This window comes from Lissotriton helveticus, chromosome 3_1, assembly GCF_964261635.1.
Source record: "Lissotriton helveticus chromosome 3_1, aLisHel1.1, whole genome shotgun sequence".
NCBI classification, from domain to species: Eukaryota; Metazoa; Chordata; class Amphibia; order Caudata; family Salamandridae; genus Lissotriton; species Lissotriton helveticus.
This window is the reverse complement of record NC_136061.1, coordinates 306122532-306141679: the sequence shown is the minus strand read 5'-3', so window position 1 is coordinate 306141679 and position 19148 is coordinate 306122532. Positions and strand designations below refer to the sequence as shown.

General features: G+C 46.6%; 1 protein-coding gene across 6 annotated transcripts in view; it reads right to left on the bottom strand.

Annotated features, from left to right (window-relative positions):
- Window positions 1–19148, bottom strand: part of TEX14 (testis expressed 14, intercellular bridge forming factor) — a 2253432-nt gene that overhangs the window by 758498 nt on the left and 1475786 nt on the right. For all 6 annotated transcript variants that reach the window (XM_078679858.1, XM_078679856.1, XM_078679860.1 and 3 more), the window contains one exon: window positions 10605–11527. In XM_078679858.1, coding sequence (XP_078535984.1) covers window positions 10605–11527 — 923 coding nt within the window. The remainder of the gene's footprint in view (window positions 1–10604; window positions 11528–19148) is intronic.

The window sequence follows — 19148 nt, the reverse complement described above, 5'->3', positions numbered from 1 at the left end:
CTCCCAAAACAAAGACCAACTGCCAAAAGTTAACTCTAAAGGAAGATTTCAGATACAAAGGCAGGGTCAACAACCCCAGAGGCGAAACGCCCCCTCTTGCCATGTGTTCAATTATAACGGTATACCCAAACATGGCATAACGAGCGCAACTAAGGGTAGTATCAAAAGAGGTAGCTCCCAGTCGGGAAAATAACCGCTGGAAGGGGCCGCACCAAGCAAAGCGCCTATGACAAAACTAGCATTGCAATAGGACTCAGTCTAGAAGCCACAAATCCATCCCTGCCTATGCTCATGAGACCACCCAGCAAACATGTTTAGCCCCAAGCTAGCATCCAGTCAAGATTAGAGGGGGGTAACTAATAATCATCCTTACTCCCCGAAATCACTAAAACATACCCAACAAGGGTCACCTTACAGTGACTCACTAGATAGCAACTAGTGGAGTGTGGATATCACACCCCTAGGCTACAAATACAGGGACTCTGAAAACCATTAATTACAGGGCAATTGTAATGTTTCTAAGTTCACAATCAACAAAGTACTTTCAAATCAGGTAACAGAGAAGACTACAAAAGTGCACCAAAGCAACGTGTCATCAACTTCCATTAAGGACAAAAATGAAAAAGGAAAATTTTCGAACCTACGCCAATCAAAAGAGAAACCCCCCACGGCCTGGTCAACACCCGAGTGGGTGCACCGTTCCTTAATGTATTCAAGCTGTTCCATGGCGATGACATCCATTAACTGAATACTGGTGAACATTTTCAAAATGGTCAGAAGAAACACAGCCACAGAAAGAGCACTGGTGGCTCCGCAAAGATTCAAACCTTGAATTACATCATAACAAAAGTTATGTATACTAGTATGGTTAGGTACAATCTGCCTACTGTGGGCAACCTTACACTTCACTACTACTGAGGAACTGAACATTTTGACTTCTGAATTTCTTTCCTACTTGACATTCTAGCTCCCCAGAAAACCACCTGTGCATCCCACTTGTCATGCACAGTAACTCACATGCCATTGTAAGGTTCTGGAAAGAAAATGGCGAGCCGAATATGGAAGTACTGCTAAAGCCTTATCATGAGTCTAGAATCACCAGAGCAAAAAATTGTTTTGACAAAATATTTAAAATTGTTCAATCTTTGATCTCATGTCTAGTCTGGTCAATTCACATCCTACTTCTGAAGAACTCTTCAAATCACTGTCTGATTCCTTTCACAGCAAAATTTAATACATCCGTCCCATTGTCAAACCCACTTCTCTTCTCTCTCATTGAGCAACCATTCTCCCTCTTTATCAAATCTTCCGAGGGGAAGAGAACGCTCACAATTTCCAGGCCTATAAAGTATGAACTGCCTTTGAACCCTTGTCCTGCCTTGATTTTTCTTGTGTACCTATTCCTATCTGCTCTTTCATCACTAACTTATACAACTCCTCCGTGACCTCGGCATATGTGCTAGTGGCTTGGAAGCAGGCCCTGATTATGTTTCTTCTAAAAAACACTCTTTACATCCAGCTGCTCCTAGTAACTATTGTCCCACTTCTCTTCTGTCTTATGTATCCAAGATCCTTGAAAAGTGCATCAATACCCACATCACCGATTAACTTGAATCTAATTTCAGATTGGACATTTCTTTGGTCTTTTGCTGAGAATGTACACCAATGACACTCAGCTCATTATCAGTATGTATCATCAGAGTGTCATTCCACTTTCACTACTTCCTTGTGAAGGGAGCTGGATGAATGCAAAATAATGCACATAAAGTGAACTCTGGTAAGACAGAGGTTGCTATTATTAGAGGATCTTCTACCATGCTCAGCTTCTTGCTTACCGTCTCCAAATGCGTATAAAGTTTGGGAATTATTTTTGGCAAAAAACGTCTCTATTTTCTTACCTTATCAGCCATGCTACCTCAAACTGCTTTTTTAATCATCAAATGCTCACAAAATATATCCTACTTCTCCCCTTGGACTCTCATTTTATCTTTATTTTATCTTGGTCTTCTCAACCATATTCTGTCTGGGTTTGAAGTAGTCCAGAATGTTGCAACCCATCTCTTTCAGGACATCCCACACAATGCTTCTATAACTAGTCACCTGAAACGTTTACACTGACTCCTTGCTGCACGCTGTGTTATTTTCAAGACCCTATGCCTTGTTCAGAGAGCTGTTCATCTTCCAGCTCGGCTCTACCTATAGGCCCTGTTTCCTCCCTATACTTCATTGTCAATCTCGGCTCTACCTATAGGGCCTGTTTTTCCCTATAGTGCATTTTCAAAGTAATCACTCTCTCTTCAGGAATTCCGTTAAGACCCATTTGCTCTCAGTGGACTTTTGACTGCCTCTTGGACTAACCTACTCAACTTGTTTTTTTTCTAGTGTCTAGTGCCAGGACACCCTTCATGTGACAGTGCCCTTTGCAAATTCAAAATCATCCATTCATTTATTAGGAACGATGGTTTGGGGTAGAAACCAAGAACTCAGAAAATCACAGGAACACCCAATATATTAATATCCAGCCAGTGCTTTTATGAAGAAAAGTACTTTAATGTAACACAGAGGACACGTATGTAGTAAATAAATTGAAATAATTAACACTAGACCTCTTTAGACCTTTCTGAACTAAAAATCTCTGTTAAGAAACTCTCAACATTAAACAGTGTACAGTCCTTCCCTATGGTGATTATAACAGAGTTCACAAAGTAGAACCCTTTCCTTTATATTAATTAGCGAGCTCACGGTGTAAACTGAGCTTTTGAGCGTATTTGCATTTGGGAAAAGCCAGGCAAATCTGTGAGCAGTAGCAGCACGTTTAGGGAAAGAGATAAAGGGAATTTCTTGAATAATTTTGAATGTGCACATTTACAATATAATGTTAATATTTTCATGGTACAGTATAGTGTGAATACTTGAGGAAATATATAGTAGGTGCAACTTTATTTTGAATACAGCTAAAGTGAGCAAAACATTTTTTTTTTTATAAATACAGACAAACATGTTTAAAAATATGAATACCATACAACGAGGGGGCAAATCAGGATTATAATTTAACAACGTACATCAGAGTGCATGGCCAAAAAAATGAACGCACTGAATAAAGTTTGTGTAAGACACGGAAACACATTTTCATAGATAACATTTTAGTTTCTAAAGAAAGCATACCCACTGGAGGACATTAAAGTAATACAACTATAAAACACAACTTAGATGAGTATTTCTGGTACATATTAAGCCAAGCAAAGAAGGAATGGAAACCTATGTGTTAGCCTTAATAATCTTATAACTAGGTCTCCCAGTTTTGTTATGTAACTTGTTTTTAAAGGGGAGAAATATCTGTGTAAATTGACTTTCAGTGACTCTCTATGCTAGCCGCGAGGACTGCCTTACTGGTAGATGTGCAAGTTGACTGCAACTGGAGTTATAAAAGTAAGACTCAGATGATACGATTTGGCATCGTACATGCCACGCTTGAAATACTGTGTCAGTCTCTTGCAATGAATTCCCTGCAGCTGTTCAATAAAAAGTTACAGAAAAGCATTGGCAAAGCCAATAGGTCTGGCACTGGCCGCTAGCCTTTTGGCAATTCTGCTTAGATCATATTTATTAGAGCCCATTAACTCTGTTACATGTTACTCTAACCCCCTACTCATAACTGACTTATTAGCCCTTGAAAACCTTTCACCCTTCCAATACAGAACTTCGCTCCCTTACCATTCCAGGTGACATCACAGTCAGGTCAGGTCAGGTCATCACATCATCACATCTCCCCCCTCAACCCCGGTTGAAGAAAAGAGAACTTTTGGCAATTCTTATTTTGTTTTCTCATGGCGTCTGAAAAACTATGTTGCTGGGAAATATGGCTATTAATTGGCTAAATATAATAATATTTTTGGGTCTAAAAAAAGAATGCATTACCAAAGTAGTCCCTGGTGCTAAAGTGAACCACTTTATGAGTGGATAGGCACTTTGTGAAACGGCAACATGTCGTAACTCACAGTGAAGTAAGGCAATGGCTGAATTGGACTGACCAATTGCCACAGGATTCATGCTGTCATGGATGGAAGAAAAATGTTGATGACATAACAACAGACTATTGGAGGACCTCTCAATGAAAACTCCTATTAGCCACTATTTTGTACACATAATTTTATTAAAACCAAAAAGGTCTTGGCTAACAATCAGATCTTAAAAAGCCAATCAGCCTGGCTTTGGCTGCCAACCTCTTCCCTTTGCCAATGCTTCTTTTGTAATGTTTTTGTAAATCCTTAATACAGACAGATAGAAAGGCTTTCAAACACAGACAGAGAGCCGTGTAAAGAAAGAAATATAGTTAGAGCAATAGATAGATTGGAAAAGATAGTTATAGATAGATTAGATTTGCATTGCAAAGAGATAGGGTTGCAAAGATAGATATAGCTAGATAGAGTTGCTAAGAAAGATATAGATAGGGTTGCTAAAATAGCTGTAAAAAGGGTTGATAATTTAGATATAGCTAGACACACACCGTGACAGACAGATCAGCTTAATTTGAGCTAGTGGTTCCCGGTGTGGGCGATGGGCACTCATTTTTGGGGACCAGCACTTATTCTTCCTCATCAAACACTGATCAAGAGCAAGAGAGGAAAAACACACAAGAAAGACAGGAGAGAAAGGCAAAAAACAAAAGAAGACAGCAGGAACATGCAAAGGTGAGATAAAGGGGAAGGGAATGTCTGGTAGTGGATTAAAGAGGCATGAGTTGGATTTGAGACAATGCAGCATTGGCATCCCACATGCCGACATTTGATTGCACCAGTCGCATGCTTCTGATCACAGCTTTGGGCACTGGAACTCATTGCTTTACAAATTAAACACCAGACAGACAGGCAACTAGACCGACAGATAGATTCAGTTCAATGTCCGTTTCTCGCCCTTTCTTTCTCATGATCTTTTTGCATCACTATAACCCGTCTTTTAAGTCTCCCCTCTCCCTGTTTTTCCCTGCCTCTCCTCTAGCTCCCCATTTCCACTGTCTTTATTTTTCTGTCTTTCTTTCTTAGTCTCAATTTCTTTCTCGAATTCTTTTCCCCTCTCTGTTGCTCTCATCCTGTCTTTCTGTCTCTAAATTGTGTTCCATCTATTTCCCTCTCCCTCTGCCCATCTCTTCCTGTCTTTATCTGTAACTCCTGGTGCTTTTCATCCCATAACCACCTTATTCTCAAAGCATGTTTCTTTATTTCCATGTGATCTTTCTCCCTTCCGTCTAATCCTTTATCTCTGTCTTTGATTACTCTGATCTCCTCTTTCCTCCATTTCTCACTCTTTACTTCTGTCTTCCAATTTCTTTATTTCTCTATACTTTTCTTTGTGTGTTTCACCGTCTCTCTTTCGCTTTCACACTCTCTCGTCTATTGTCTTTCTAGATTTGTGCCTATCTTTCTCTCACCTTTCATTGCTCATTCTTCTATGTAACTTCAACCTTTCTGCCATTCTTTCCCCTTATCCAGGTCTGTTTCTCTCTCTTTCTTTCCTGCTTTCTTATTCTGTTTCTCTCTTCCCTTGTCTCTCCTCATTGCTCCGTTGTCCTGCTCTGCACCATTTTAATGTATTTGTCCAACTACAAATGTGCTGCTGCTTAGTTACTTCTGAACTAAAAACCCTCATCTCCGAAATGTTGTCAGTGGCCTAAACAATGGACCTGCAAATATTTAAATGGTCAGTACTTTGGGGCATGTTTCCCAGCCACTTGAGTGTCACTTTTTTGAAGCTCCAGTGGTGCACAGTGCAGGCCCGTATCTACAAGGCCACACAAAGCCACCCTGCATGACTTTTCATGTCCTTGGAGATAATATGTAAGGCCACACAGTGCAAGTCGCTGTGTTGCCTTATATTTCGGCACGGAGGCATTCTACGGGTGTTGCTGTGGGTGTTCCCACACCACACTCATGGATTTTGAAACTGCCCCTGATTTACAACATAGCGTAAATCTGGGGCAGCACAAAAAACACGCCTACCCAGAGCAGGCATAACGAGAAGAAATGTTTACATTTCTCCTTGTTTTTTCCTATTTGCACATGTGTTGCATTCTGCAGCACACCTAGGGGCACATGCACAAGGCCATAGTGCCACCAGAACGTCACTTTGTTGACGCTCCTATGGTGGTATGCCCTGAATCACATTTACAAAGTGGCGTTAAGCCCGCTTTTTGTGGCTTGACACCACTTTGTAAATATGCTACCCTTTCACGCAGGTAACTGCGTGAGAGGGGTGTGCAATGGGTGTTGCCGTGGGTGTTCCACCGACACACCCATTGCTTTTTCATACTGCCCCAGATTTACAAGGCGGTGTAAATCTCTGGTAGCGCCCAAAACTAACGCCATGCAAGAGCAGGCGCTAGAATGGCACATAAGGAGAAATGCTTTTATTTCTCCTCGTTTTTGCTTTTTTTGTGTGTGCTGCAGAAAAAAGAGCAAAAAGCCATTAATGATTGTTTATGTACAGGAAGGTCTCCCTTCCTGCACATAACCAATCATTAAATAATGACGATTTGCTACTTATATGTGTGCTGCAGAATGCAGCACAAATAGAAGTAACAAATAACCATTAATGATTGCTTATGTGCAGGAAGGGACACCTTCCTGCACATAAACAATCGTTCACTGCAATGCAGGCACCCTTGTAACATGGTGCGCTGGTGCTAGGCAGCTAACTTTAATGTCAGCGCTAGGGAAAACACACGGGTGCGCCGTATTGCGGTAAATCTGTGTTTTAAAAATGTCAGAGCGCGACACTGCCAAATTTGGTGCAGCACTGCGCTCCAGCTTTTTATTGTACATGTGCCCCACAGAACGAGGAAAAAAACTCTTGTAATTGTTTTTGTGTGCGAAGATGCCCCTTCCTGCACAAAAACAATCATGCCAAAAACACAGACAGCCTTCCATCATGGTGAAAGGGTGTCTGGGTTGGCACACAGCCTGACAGCTGCAATTTTTGCACCGGCTGAAAGGACAGGAATGCACTGCATCTTATCAATACAGTGCACTTCTGTCCTCTGGAATTGGCGTTGGACAGTGCAATAAAATGACGTGCGGCGGCAGGGCCCTATCCCAACACTTTATAAATATGGCCATTACTTTTCCTATACATGCAAATTCAAACAATTCTGCGCCTAATTTCTGGGATGGCCTGTCTGCTCTGTGAGCAATCGCCCGAATCTACAGAGGTGGAGTGCTTTTTAGGTCTCGCCTGGCATTGTAGCGCAAAGGGCTTCTCGCTGGGCGAGAGATTTTGTGAGAAAGCATATCTCAGAAGGGGGCTTGAAGCCCCACCCCTCATTTACATTGGCTGGCTTCACTGTTTATGCTAAACGGTGGCCTTCCATTGGAAATGGGGTTTTGTAGCCGCTGCCCTTATGCTTTTTGTCCAGCCAATCCGGACTGTCTCGTCTGGCTTTGCGTCTGTCGCAAAGTATTTTCTTATCTTTGTCGGTGCCATCTGTTTTCCCTTTTTTATTTTTGCATCGCGCTTTCAGTAAAAGTGAAAGCGCGATGCAAATATAAACGAGCGGCTGAGTGGAAACAGATGGAGAGCGCTTGTTAAAATATACGTCTATGTTGTATTTCGGAGATGATCGTGTACATGTTTTGAACCAGGTCCCGTGCCACAGGGGTGTGTGACCATTTGGTGCGCCGCAATGCCGCCCGCCAGGCCAATAACACCGAGTGCATCACCTCCGGTAGACTGGCAGAAATCAGGGTCCCATACAAAAAGGACTGACTCCTGGTGAGGCCCAGCTCCCCCAGTTCGAGCCTATAAGCCGCATCGGACCATCCTCCGTTGAACCAGTCATGTATCGAGAGAAGTTGCGTGGCTAGATAATATCAATTTTTGTTTAACTTCGCCGAAGGAGCGGTGCTGACTCTGGACCTCACGGGTGTAGTCTGAGAAAATCATAATTGTGCGATTTTCATAGTGGAGTCGCTGCTGTTTACGAGCTTCAGACAGGATGGCGTCCTGGTCCTTGATCAGAATATCGTCCCAGAGGAGCCCCCCTGCTCACGAAGACCAGATGCAGCGCTTCACGGAGCTCTCCGTGAATTTGCCGGCGTCGTACTTAATGGAGGGGAGCCGCCATCTTGTCTGTGAGAGACGGCGGGCCGGTCTGCTGCAGCAGGAAGACCTGTTACCAAGCTCTGCACTCCCGGTTACTCCCCCCGCAGATCTGCATCGGTTGAGCAGCAAATTTCAGGTCCTGATGGCCCATTTAAGGTGAGGATTGCGGGAGGATGGCGAAGGGGTCAAGGAGCACTCTCAAGCCACGCCCCCACTATTGGTTATTTAAGGGCCTGTTTTCCAGTCTCTTATTGTTCACCTCCGGCGCTTGTGACAGTCGGCCACTAGTTGACGCTGCCTGTCTATCTTAGAGATGACCGCGTCAACAGGCATTGAGTAATTCAGTTCTTTGATATTGCTATTGCCTTCTGCCAAAGCCAATCTTATAGCTGTGGGGGCCTGGAACAGTCTGAATTGGCACACTTGCACAAGGTTTAGGGTTAGTAGTTGTGATGTTACCAGGATGGGCAGCCGGCAGGAGCAATGTGTGGTGCAAAGTGAAGTGGCCACCATCTTTTCGTACACTCAGGGCCATTGGCATTATTGTGATGCATCCGCATGTTCACAGAACTTTGGACCTGTTTGGACCTGCATTAGCCATTCATATACCTTTTCCATTCGGGCCCACACTGAGACTATTCTGCTGACTCCAAGTTTACAATAAAGATACAATGAAGCCTTTTCTTGTTTAATCTCATTATGGACACATATTGTCACGTTACTGGCCATGTAGTGTTGGTGTCTTAGCATGAGGGCCTTCCATGGGGAGGCTGTTTTCGACTTGTAGGGTCCGGATGTGGAAAGGGCAGTATTCTTCTAGGTGCTTAATTCACTGTATGATGAACATAGTCGAGATCATTGCATGAAGAACATAGGCGAGATTCAATTTGGAGAGCCACTTCATGGTCATTCATGAGCTACAAGTAGCTCACGCATTACATGTTTGAGACCCGTTATCAAGAATAATGTGCACTTCACACAAAGTGAACACTACGTCGCAACAAGCATGGATGCGAGGGAAGTTTTAAACATCTGGAAAAGTACCTTACAGGAGGCTAACGGAAAGTTTGTTAAGTAGGTTGCCTTCCATTGAGTTATTGTTGGATTTAATAGAATAGGTAATGCTACTAGAGTTTGGTTAATAAAAGGTAATTACACAAATAATAATGAATTGGCATACTAGGGAGGGTTAGGTTCAAAACAGAGATGGTCACTGATTATCAGAAAGTGGCAGGGCTATTCGGAACAAATGTAAAGGGACACAGATAGAGTTCTGGCAGGACTATCTTGTCTGGGTTATATGTGGGAGGAACTGCTAAAACAGCTTGGGTTTTACATGTTTCCAGGCATTGTGTCTGTGCACACCCATACGTTTTCCAGCTAGGGGACGCACCATACATTTCCAGGTAATAGGAGCAGTTCGTACCGGTGCATCTAAGCTTAAGTTAAATAAAGGGGCTTTTAACTGTGTATTTGACTTGCTGCGCTTTTAAAACAGGGTGTTGAATGTGAGGCTATGTTCCCGGATAAGTTATGCTTGCATTTTAGTTTTAACAATGGGATTGGTGCTTCCAATCTCCAGACATTTTGCAGTCAGAGAAAGAAAAGAAAATGTAAAGACATAGCAGTGTATGAACTGGGCACACTTAGCAGTAAAGCTGCAAATATGAAGCACATATATCGTAATCCTGAAGGGGATGCATAAGTTTGAGTTCAGGACCAGGTGGAAGCAGATGTTGTGGTCAGCTTGGTTTTCCTCTAAGGTGCAGTTTTCGGAGCTGATGGACCTTTTTAAAATCGAGGGCTGCTTGTGCCATCCGATGTCTCTGGCATTTTGCCTCTCCCGGGTCATCAAATGGCTTCACCTCAGAGACTTTTAGATAGGTCTATGGTTCATCGCGTGGCTTATTATGTTTTCATGACCTAAGACATCCTCTACTCTTGGCCACTTGCGCTGAATTGCATCAGAAAACTGGGCAGACACGTATCCTAGCAGGGAATGTCACCAACGTATATATGATGTTTTGGTTTTTCAGAGACACGTACACACTCTGTATACTAACGAGCGATAGCAGAGAGGTGTGGAATAACGGGGTTACTTAAATTGGCAAGGGGGCAGGTTAGCAGGCCGTGTAGTACTTCTAAGGTCCGCCCACTTTGAATGTCATTAGCGATGTCTATTGCTAACATGCAAAGTGGGGAAAAAAACGTCTGTTATCGCAAAGAAACTGCATGGTAGCGAGTCCTTGTAAATTGTGTGATAATAAAATCGCCGCTTTATCGGCGCTATGTGCCGAAAAAGCGGCAATACATCTCTTGATAATATGCCCCGGAGTTCGTAATTTTATGAAGGTGGCGAGGGCATATCTATTGCAGAAGTAAAAAAAATTGACACTTACAATACCAATAGCTCCAAAACATACAACTGCGAGACCAATTGCATTTCCAATGCTTGTTTTGGGAGAGGACAGAAGACATGTCGATAAAAATGTAGCACTCTCCGCACATACCTGCTTGCTGTTCTCAGCTTGATCCCCCGATGGTTCCTCGTCTGTTACATTACGGGGGGTCCAGGCCTGCTGCCTCTTCCTCCTACTCTTGCTGCCTGAGCTCATGATGTAGTCACTTCGAACTTTCCGTGTGTCCCTCGCTGCGGCGCTCGCGGAGGCACGTGCCCGCGTCTTTGGAGGCATATAGCGGCCCGGGGGACCAACGGCGGGAGAGGACACTTTACTGCCTTCTGAGTAGGACTTACTCTTGAAGAGATTCGTTGTGCTGTCCACTTCATCGTGTGTGCTTTCTCCAGGAAAGCTACGAATTGACCATTTGGTAGGAATAAAATCACGCCTTTCTTTATTTGTTATCGAGCTCTTTAACTTCTTTTCGGCGCTGCAGAGGGCAGCTTCGGCTTGATTTAGTAAAGTCTTGGAAATCTTATTATTGAGGACACACGAACTAATATGTTGCTGCAGAGTGGAGACAACACTCAGCTTTCCCACTGTCTCACTTCTTGGTGGCTCTACGCTCCCCGGCTCCTCTGTCTCACTTGGGCTGCCCTCGTCGCCAGGGCTGTGCACTGCCCCTGTGACCGTCTTCGTGGAGCTGCTCTCTGCGAAATCATTAGCTGATGCGTCCCTCTCTGTGCTGTTCTCTTGAGATTTGGTTAACTCCTCTTCTAACACGCGATCCAACTCTTCGAGTGCATCTTGTTGTGAAAGAGAGGGGATGGAATAGTCGATTTCAGAGATGCATACGGAAGAAACACTGTTGTCGCTTTCATTATTCTGTTCTTTTCTTACATTGGAACTAGGCAAGAACCCTTTTTGTTCCTGGCTCTGTGTCGCCATCTTCTGGCAACTGCCAGTATCGTGATTTCTTACTATCTCTGTCTTGCTTTCAAAACTTTCATAGCCAGACACAAAGTATTCAAAACCTACAAGAAAAACACAAAAAAGTCATATGTTACATTTTCAATCATCCAATGTAACTAGGTGTAATTTAAGTTCAAAAACAGAATTTATTGAAAAAACATAAGGTAAAAATATACATTAATACAGTAATTACAATATAGTCATATAACTAGGTGTAATTTAAATGCATGTCGAGGTCGTTAAACATGACACTGCGTCTTCATTAAATTGAAACAACTGAAAGCTGTGGAAGGTATCAGACAATTCCGAAGGGACACAACCAATTCTGGTACTATTGAGATTCAAAACATTAGGCAGAGAAATCAACACAAGTAATGGAAGAAGTATTTGTATGTAGGTGGTATTTTTAAAGCCCGACAAAGATAAGTGTCTTTAATAGCAGTTGATTTGCATATGGTTTGGTCCATACTGAGGTGGCATAGTGTACAAAACAGCGATGGAATGGAACGTTGACTAAATATTCAGTGGCTGAGATTATTTCAAGCATTCCACCCATCGCTTTTTGTATGCTTCAATGTGACGCCCTAAGTGGGATGGGTATGCCCAGAAGTGGATCCTACGCACAAGGTGACACTTGGAAAAAAGCCGAACCCGACTGAACAGCCCAAAAAATGGCAACGCCGGTCCTGGGTTGTTTCTGATCTGGTTGAGGGAGGACCTTTTCGGCAGTTACGGCTGGACTGTTCCTATTGGAGCAGTGTCAAGTCTGATTTGTTAATGATTGGGTCAAAAGTGAGGTGGCATGGGGTGCAGTGGCAGCTGCTATTTACGGGGGAGGATGGTTGTTAATGAAAATAAATTTTTAAAAAACCATTCCGGCCGGGCTGCGGCCCCTTATTCCCCTCACCGCCGCCTCTCGCTCCTTGGAAGCATGAACCAGGAAGCACCCAGGCTCTTGACTCCCCTAGCCAATCACAACGCTGCAATGCAGCATTGTGATTGGTCTGAGCACCGTGGTTCGGTGCTCAGGCAGGGAATGGGGGCTTGGGCATGTTCTGCACCCAGTCTGTAATGCAGCCTGGATACAGAACATGCAAAGTGTGCATGACTGTTTGGCAGGCCCATGAGGACTGGACAAAACAGCTATCTGCTCTTTAGAGTGGAGCAACCACTCCTCCTCCTGGCCCCTGCTCTGGTACTGCAGCTCCGTCCCGCACCAGGAAATGGAAAACTAAAATGATAATAACGCTGGTTATTATCATTTTAGTTTTCCTTTAACTACTGCTCACAGAGCAGTGGGGCGACGCTGAGGAGCCGCAATTGATGGTGTGCAAAAATAAAGAAATAAAGATGGCCTGGGATGCGGGCTGGCATAATTACAAGTGGCTGAGATTTATTCAAGCATTCCATCCATCACTTTTTTGTACTTCAATGTTACATTTAAATTAAGCATCTTAAAAAATTGATATAGCACAGACAGAACACATAACTTTGACAATCACATTTCATTAACAGATGAACAGTCATCTGTCTTAGCAGATGAAGAAACAAATAGGTGCATTCCCAACTCTTTAAGTCTACAAAGTTTGTATGTGACTTCAGAATCAGTGCATCTGTGGGCTTACTGGGTAGGGACACTTGAAGGCCCTTTTACGAGCCGGTTTGCGTTGCGTTTGCACTACGCAACATGGTACATGCATGATGCAAATGTGATTTATGAAGCCACGCAAAGCCACTTAGTTAGACTGGACTTGAGTGGCTCTATAAGTTTGGAGTAAAGCAAGTAGCCCAAATCGCTGGGGAACATCCTTTATAAAGCAACTTTTACAACGCACTACCATTACTACGCAACTTTTACAACGCAAGTTAATACAACGCATTGGGAATAGTTTAATTACTATCCAACACCTTCCCTACTATCCACGGGGACTGGAGTTGGAATAGTAAATTAAACTATTCACTATCCTGCGCCCCCCAACGCAAGTCGTTGTAACGACATGCGTTGTAAAACCTGCGTCGTAATGGCATGCGTTGTAAAAGCATGCGTTGAAACGTCATACATCCCAAATCGCTACATGGACCTGCTCTGTGCAAGGAAGGCATTCCATGTGCATTGTGTGGTTGTTCCCATGCCACTCACAAATGGCTTTTGACCCATTCCTAGCTGTACCAGAACAGGTAAACCTGGGAATGCGCCCAAAAGATACGCCTTCCCAGGAGAGGCGTAACGAGAAAAAATATCTTTAGTTCACTCGTTACTTCCTCTTTCTACATGTGCTGCATTCTGCAATACACACAGAATGAGAAATGTGGGAGCAAGACCACTGACTCATTGTCAGTGAAATTGCTCTCCCACCCTCGCAGCTCCACCATTAAGTGAGGTGCCCCTGCCCCTGCACTCTTGAGTGTTGGTGATCGAGGCCCTCCTCCACCCGCAGGTTTCCCTGCGCCTCATCCCTGGTGGTCCAGTGGACCTCTGTCTCCTTTCTTTCTTTCTGCTCCTTCACTCCTTTTTCTCCCCTTTCTATCTTTCACCTTTCTGCACCTCTGCTCTTTTGCGCCTTATTTCTGCCCATTTCCCTTTCTCTCCCTCTGCTCCTTCACTCGTTTTCACTCGTTTTTTTCCCTTTCTATCTTTCACCTTTCTGCACCTCTTCTCTTTTGTGCCTTATTTTTGCCCATTTTCCCTTTCTCTCCCTCTGCTCCTTCACCCGTTTTCACTCGTTTTTTTACCCTTTCTATCTTTCTCCTTTCTGCTCTTTTCTGCATCTCTGCTCTTTTGTGCCTTATTTCTGCTTATTTTCCCTTTTTTCTTTATCCCTTCTTTCCTCCCTTTACCTTTCCCCGCCGCTGCTGCCCCCGCGGCCCCTCCCCCCCCAGCACGACCGGCCCAATCCAGCTCCCCTCCCCGCTCCCGCCTCCCAGCTGTCCAGCCCTCCCTGACCCCTACTTAATGGCGGCCACTGCGGGGACAGGCGAGCAAGACCACTGACTCATTGTCAGTGAAATTGCTCTCCCACCCTCGCAGCTCCACCATTAAGTGAGGTGCCCCTGCCCCTGCACTCTTGAGTGTTTGTGATCGAGGCCCTCCTCCACCCGCAGGTTTCCCTGCGCCTCATCCCTGGTGGTCCAGTGGACCTCTGTCTCCTTTCTTTCTTTCTGCTCCTTCACTCCTTTTTCTCCCCTTTCTATCTTTCACCTTTCTGCACCTCTGCTCTTTTGCGCCTTATTTCTGCCCATTTCCCTTTCTCTCCCTCTGCTCCTTCACTCGTTTTTTTCCCTTTCTATCTTTCACCTTTCTGCACCTCTGCTCTTTTGTGCCTTATTTTTGCCCATTTTCCCTTTCTCTCCCTCTGCTCCTTCACCCGTTTTCACTCGTTTTTTTCCCTTTCTATCTTTCTCCTTTCTGCTCTTTTCTGCATCTCTGCTCTTTTGTGCCTTATTTCTGCTTATTTTCCCTTTTTTCTTTATCCCTTCTTTCCTCCCTTTACCTTTCCCCGCCGCTGCTGCCCCCGCGGCCCCTCCCCCCCCAGCACGACCGGCCCAATCCAGCTCCCCTCCCCGCTCCCGCCTCCCAGCTGTCCAGCCCTCCCCGACCCCTACTTAATGGCGGCCGCTGGTGCACCGAAGGTGCGTCAAAGGCAAGCACGTCTGCGCCCGTCTGCGACCCGTCCGCGACCAGCACCAGGAACCCTGGACCTCTGCCCCGCCAACGCTACGACCCAGCAGCACTCCACGCACTCAACCCAGGCTGCAACAACAACTGCAAGCTAGCATCACCAGCCGACACCCATGGACCCTTCAGCTGTTACCGCTGCCGGCACACCTGCAGCACCGCCAAGAACACGGATCCAGCACAACCCGCCCACAAGAACACAACCGAACCGAAGACCCTGCAATGCATCCTCCTCAACGTCCGATCCCTCCACAAACACGCCACAGAAATCTGGGACCTCCTCGACAGCACAACCCCAGACGTAGCATTCTTCACCGAAACCTAGACCAACACCACCTCGGGACCGGACATCGCCATCGCCATCCCCCAAGGATACAAGATCTCCAGGAAGGACCGCCCCATCCACCCAGGAGGAGGAATCGCCATCGTCCACAAATCCAGCCTCCGCCTGAGAACACTCCCTGACGAGTCCACAGAACTGATGGAACACCTTCACTTCAAGATACTGGCCAGCCCCACCGCCGCCCTCCGAGGAACCCTCATCTACCGACCCCCTGGACCCCGCGGACCCTTCGCCAACTCCATTACGGACATTATCTCCCCGCAGGCCATCGCATCCACTAACTACACCCTGCTGGGAGACCTCAACTTCCACCTCGACAATCAACTGGACCCCAACACCACATCCCTCCTGGACAACCGCCACAACATTGGACTCCGCCAGATCGTGACCGAGCCCACGCACTCAGCAGGACACACCCTCGACCCCCTCTTCACTACAGGAAACTCCATCACCTTCAGCCACACCACCGAACTCCCATGGACCGACCATCGTTGCGTCCACTTCACCTTCAGAACACCCACCATCCACAGACACCAGCACCTGCTTCCACAAAGAAACTGGACCAAAATCACCGATGACCAGCTCACCTCCTCACTCAACAACTCCACCCCAACCATCGCGGAAAACGACGACCCCAACACCGCAGCCCGAACCCTGCATAGATGGATCTCGGACAGCACCAACACCATAGCCCCCCTCAAGAAAAACAACAATACCCGTGCCAAGAAAGCCAGATGGTTTACCACCGAACTTCGAGAGTCCAGGCGCACATGCCGCCGCCTCGAAAAGGCCTGGAGAAACACCAAATCCACAGAAGCCCACAACAACTTCAGAGCCGCCACCAACGCCCACCATCAACTCATCAGAGAAACGAGGAAAAAAGCGATTGAAGACAGAATCTCCACCCACGCACACAACAGCAAGGAACTCTTCAGCATCATCAAGGAGTTCGCCCAACCCACCAGCGAGTCCACCGACATCCCTCCCTCACAAGACCTCTGCGACAAACTCAGCATCTTTTTCCACCACAAAATCAAGAGCATCTACGACAACTTCGACGAAGACAACCAACACACTGAACCCTCACCAACCACCCCGACACCCGGAAACCAGCGATTGACGACTGGACAGCCCTCACCACCGAAGACACACTGAAGACAATGAAGTCAATCCACTCAGGGGCCCCCACGGGCCCCTGCCCCCACCACATCTTCAACAGAGCCGCCAACACCATCGCACCCATGCTCCGCCAAACCATCAACCGCTCGCTGGCGACCGCCTCATTCCCCGATGACTGGAAACACGCAGAGGTCAACCCCCTCCTAAAGAAACCCTCAGCGGACCCCACCGACCTCAAAAACTACAGACCCATCTCCCTGCTCCCGTTCCCAGCGAAAGTCATCGAGAAAGCCATCAACAGCCAACTCGCCACATTCATTGAAGAACACAACATCCTCGACTCCTCCCAATCCGGCTTCAGAAAAAACCACAGTACGGAAACCGCCCTCCTCGCCGCAACAGACAACATCCGCACCTTACTGGACAAAGGAGAAACAGTAGCCCTCATCCTCCTCGACCTATCAGCGGCGTTCGACACAGTCTCCCACCGCACCCTTATACGCAGACTCTACGATGCAGGAATCCAGGACAAGGCCCTCGACTGGATCTGCTCCTTCCTCTCCAGCAGGACGCAGCGGGTCAGACTCCCCCCTTTCCTCTCGGACCCCACACCTATCACCTGCGGAGTCCCCCAGGGCTCCTCCCTCAGCCCGACGCTCTTCAACGTCTACATGGCTCCACTTGCCCCCATCGTCAGAACCTACGGACTCAACATCGTGTCATATGCAGACGACACCCAGCTCATCCTCTCCCTATCCAACGAGCCCAACACCGCCAGACGCAACTTTCGAGAAGGCATGGAAGCCGTCGCCAAATGGATGAAAAACAGCTGCCTACAACTAAACACCAACAAAACAGAAGTACTCATCATGGGCCCAAACCCCGACGCCTGGAGTGACACCTGGTGGCCCACCGCCCTCGGAAACCCGCCAACCCCCACAGACCACGCACGCAACCTGGGAATCATCCTGGACTCCGAGCTCAAAATGGACCGCCAGATCAACTCTGTCTCATCTTCCTGCTTCCACACCCTCCGCCTCCTTCGTAAGACCTTCAAATGGATCCCCCTCGAACACCGAAAGACAGTCACTCACGCCCTGGTCACCAGCAGACTCGACTACGGCAACGCACTCTACGCCGGAATAAACAAAAACCTCATCCGCAAGCTACAGAACATCCAGAACGCCGCCGCAAGACTGGTCCTCAACCTGCCAAAACACTGCCACATCTCCCAGCACCTGCGCACACTCCACTGGCTCCCTGTCGAGGCGAGAATCACCTTTAAGATGCTCACCCACGCACACAAGGCCCTCCACGGCACCGGACCAGCATACCTGAACAGCCGACTCAAATTCCACGCACCCCAAAGGACCCTACGATCAGCCCAGCTTTCCTACGCTGTGGTCCCCCGCACCAGAAAGACCAGATCGGGAGGCCGCTCCTTCTCCTTCCTCGCGGCCAAAGCATGGAACGCCCTTCCGCTCCACCTCAGACAGACAACATCGCTCCCCATCTTCGCAAGAAACCTCAAAACCTGGCTCTTCGACAGACCCCCTCCTTGATGGAATGGAACCTGCACCCCCCCCCCAACCCCCCCCACCCCTAGCGCCTTGAGACCCTTACGGGTGAGTAGTCGCGCTTTAACAAACTCCTGATTGATTGATTGAGAAATATGCCTCTCAGGACTTGTTTTGTGCTGGAAGGTGTATCTTCCTGCAAACAATCCTGCATGCAATGCAGAAACCATGGCACCATGATGCAAACGTGCCTACATTGGCACTAGGCTGCCAAAAGGCACCAATGCAGGAGAAAAGGCAGCAATGTGCCCTATTCCCTTAAATAGGGCACATTCCTGCCCTTTCCCTGTCGCGCAATCTAGCACATCAAGTGTGACTTGCTGCGCTGCTTGACACTTTCGTAAATCTACCCCATGGTATTTTACTATAAAAAGGGTGGTAGTCAAGAAAGTGCAGAGTTCGGATGAAGAGATGTCTACATAAGAATGCATGTTCTGGTCTTACCAATATGCGATTTGTGTGTTATCTGTAGGTCGATACAGACTAATGCTCAGATTACTTACCGGTAAGCTTCATTACTCCAAGTCATTGTCTTCCTCTTCACAGTTAGCATCTCATGAGCGATAGTGTCCTGCTTGTCAGATGTCCCACATACCTAGAAAAGAACTCTTCACCACTCCTAATATGGCTGAAACGATTACTTCCTGTAAAAGGCTACTTAGGATGGGCAAAGGAGGAGGCGCGCAGCGACCAAGATGGCCGTCCCCTGAGAAGCTCCGCGGCATCGAGCTCTGACTTTTATTGAAGGGCTCATTTTCTGATTGCAGAACCCTCCGTTTCTTCACATCGGTAGTACTGAGGCACCTTGAGGCAAGTTTTTGGACCTGGAAACGCTCAATTTCATCACGTTTTTCTATAAGACAGTTTTGCCTCAGTAGCTCCGCATATTGTGGCCGCCATTTAGTGCGCAGGCAGTTGGCCTTTTTTCCTCTCTCTTAGCATTACTTTTTGGACTCACGGAACACAAC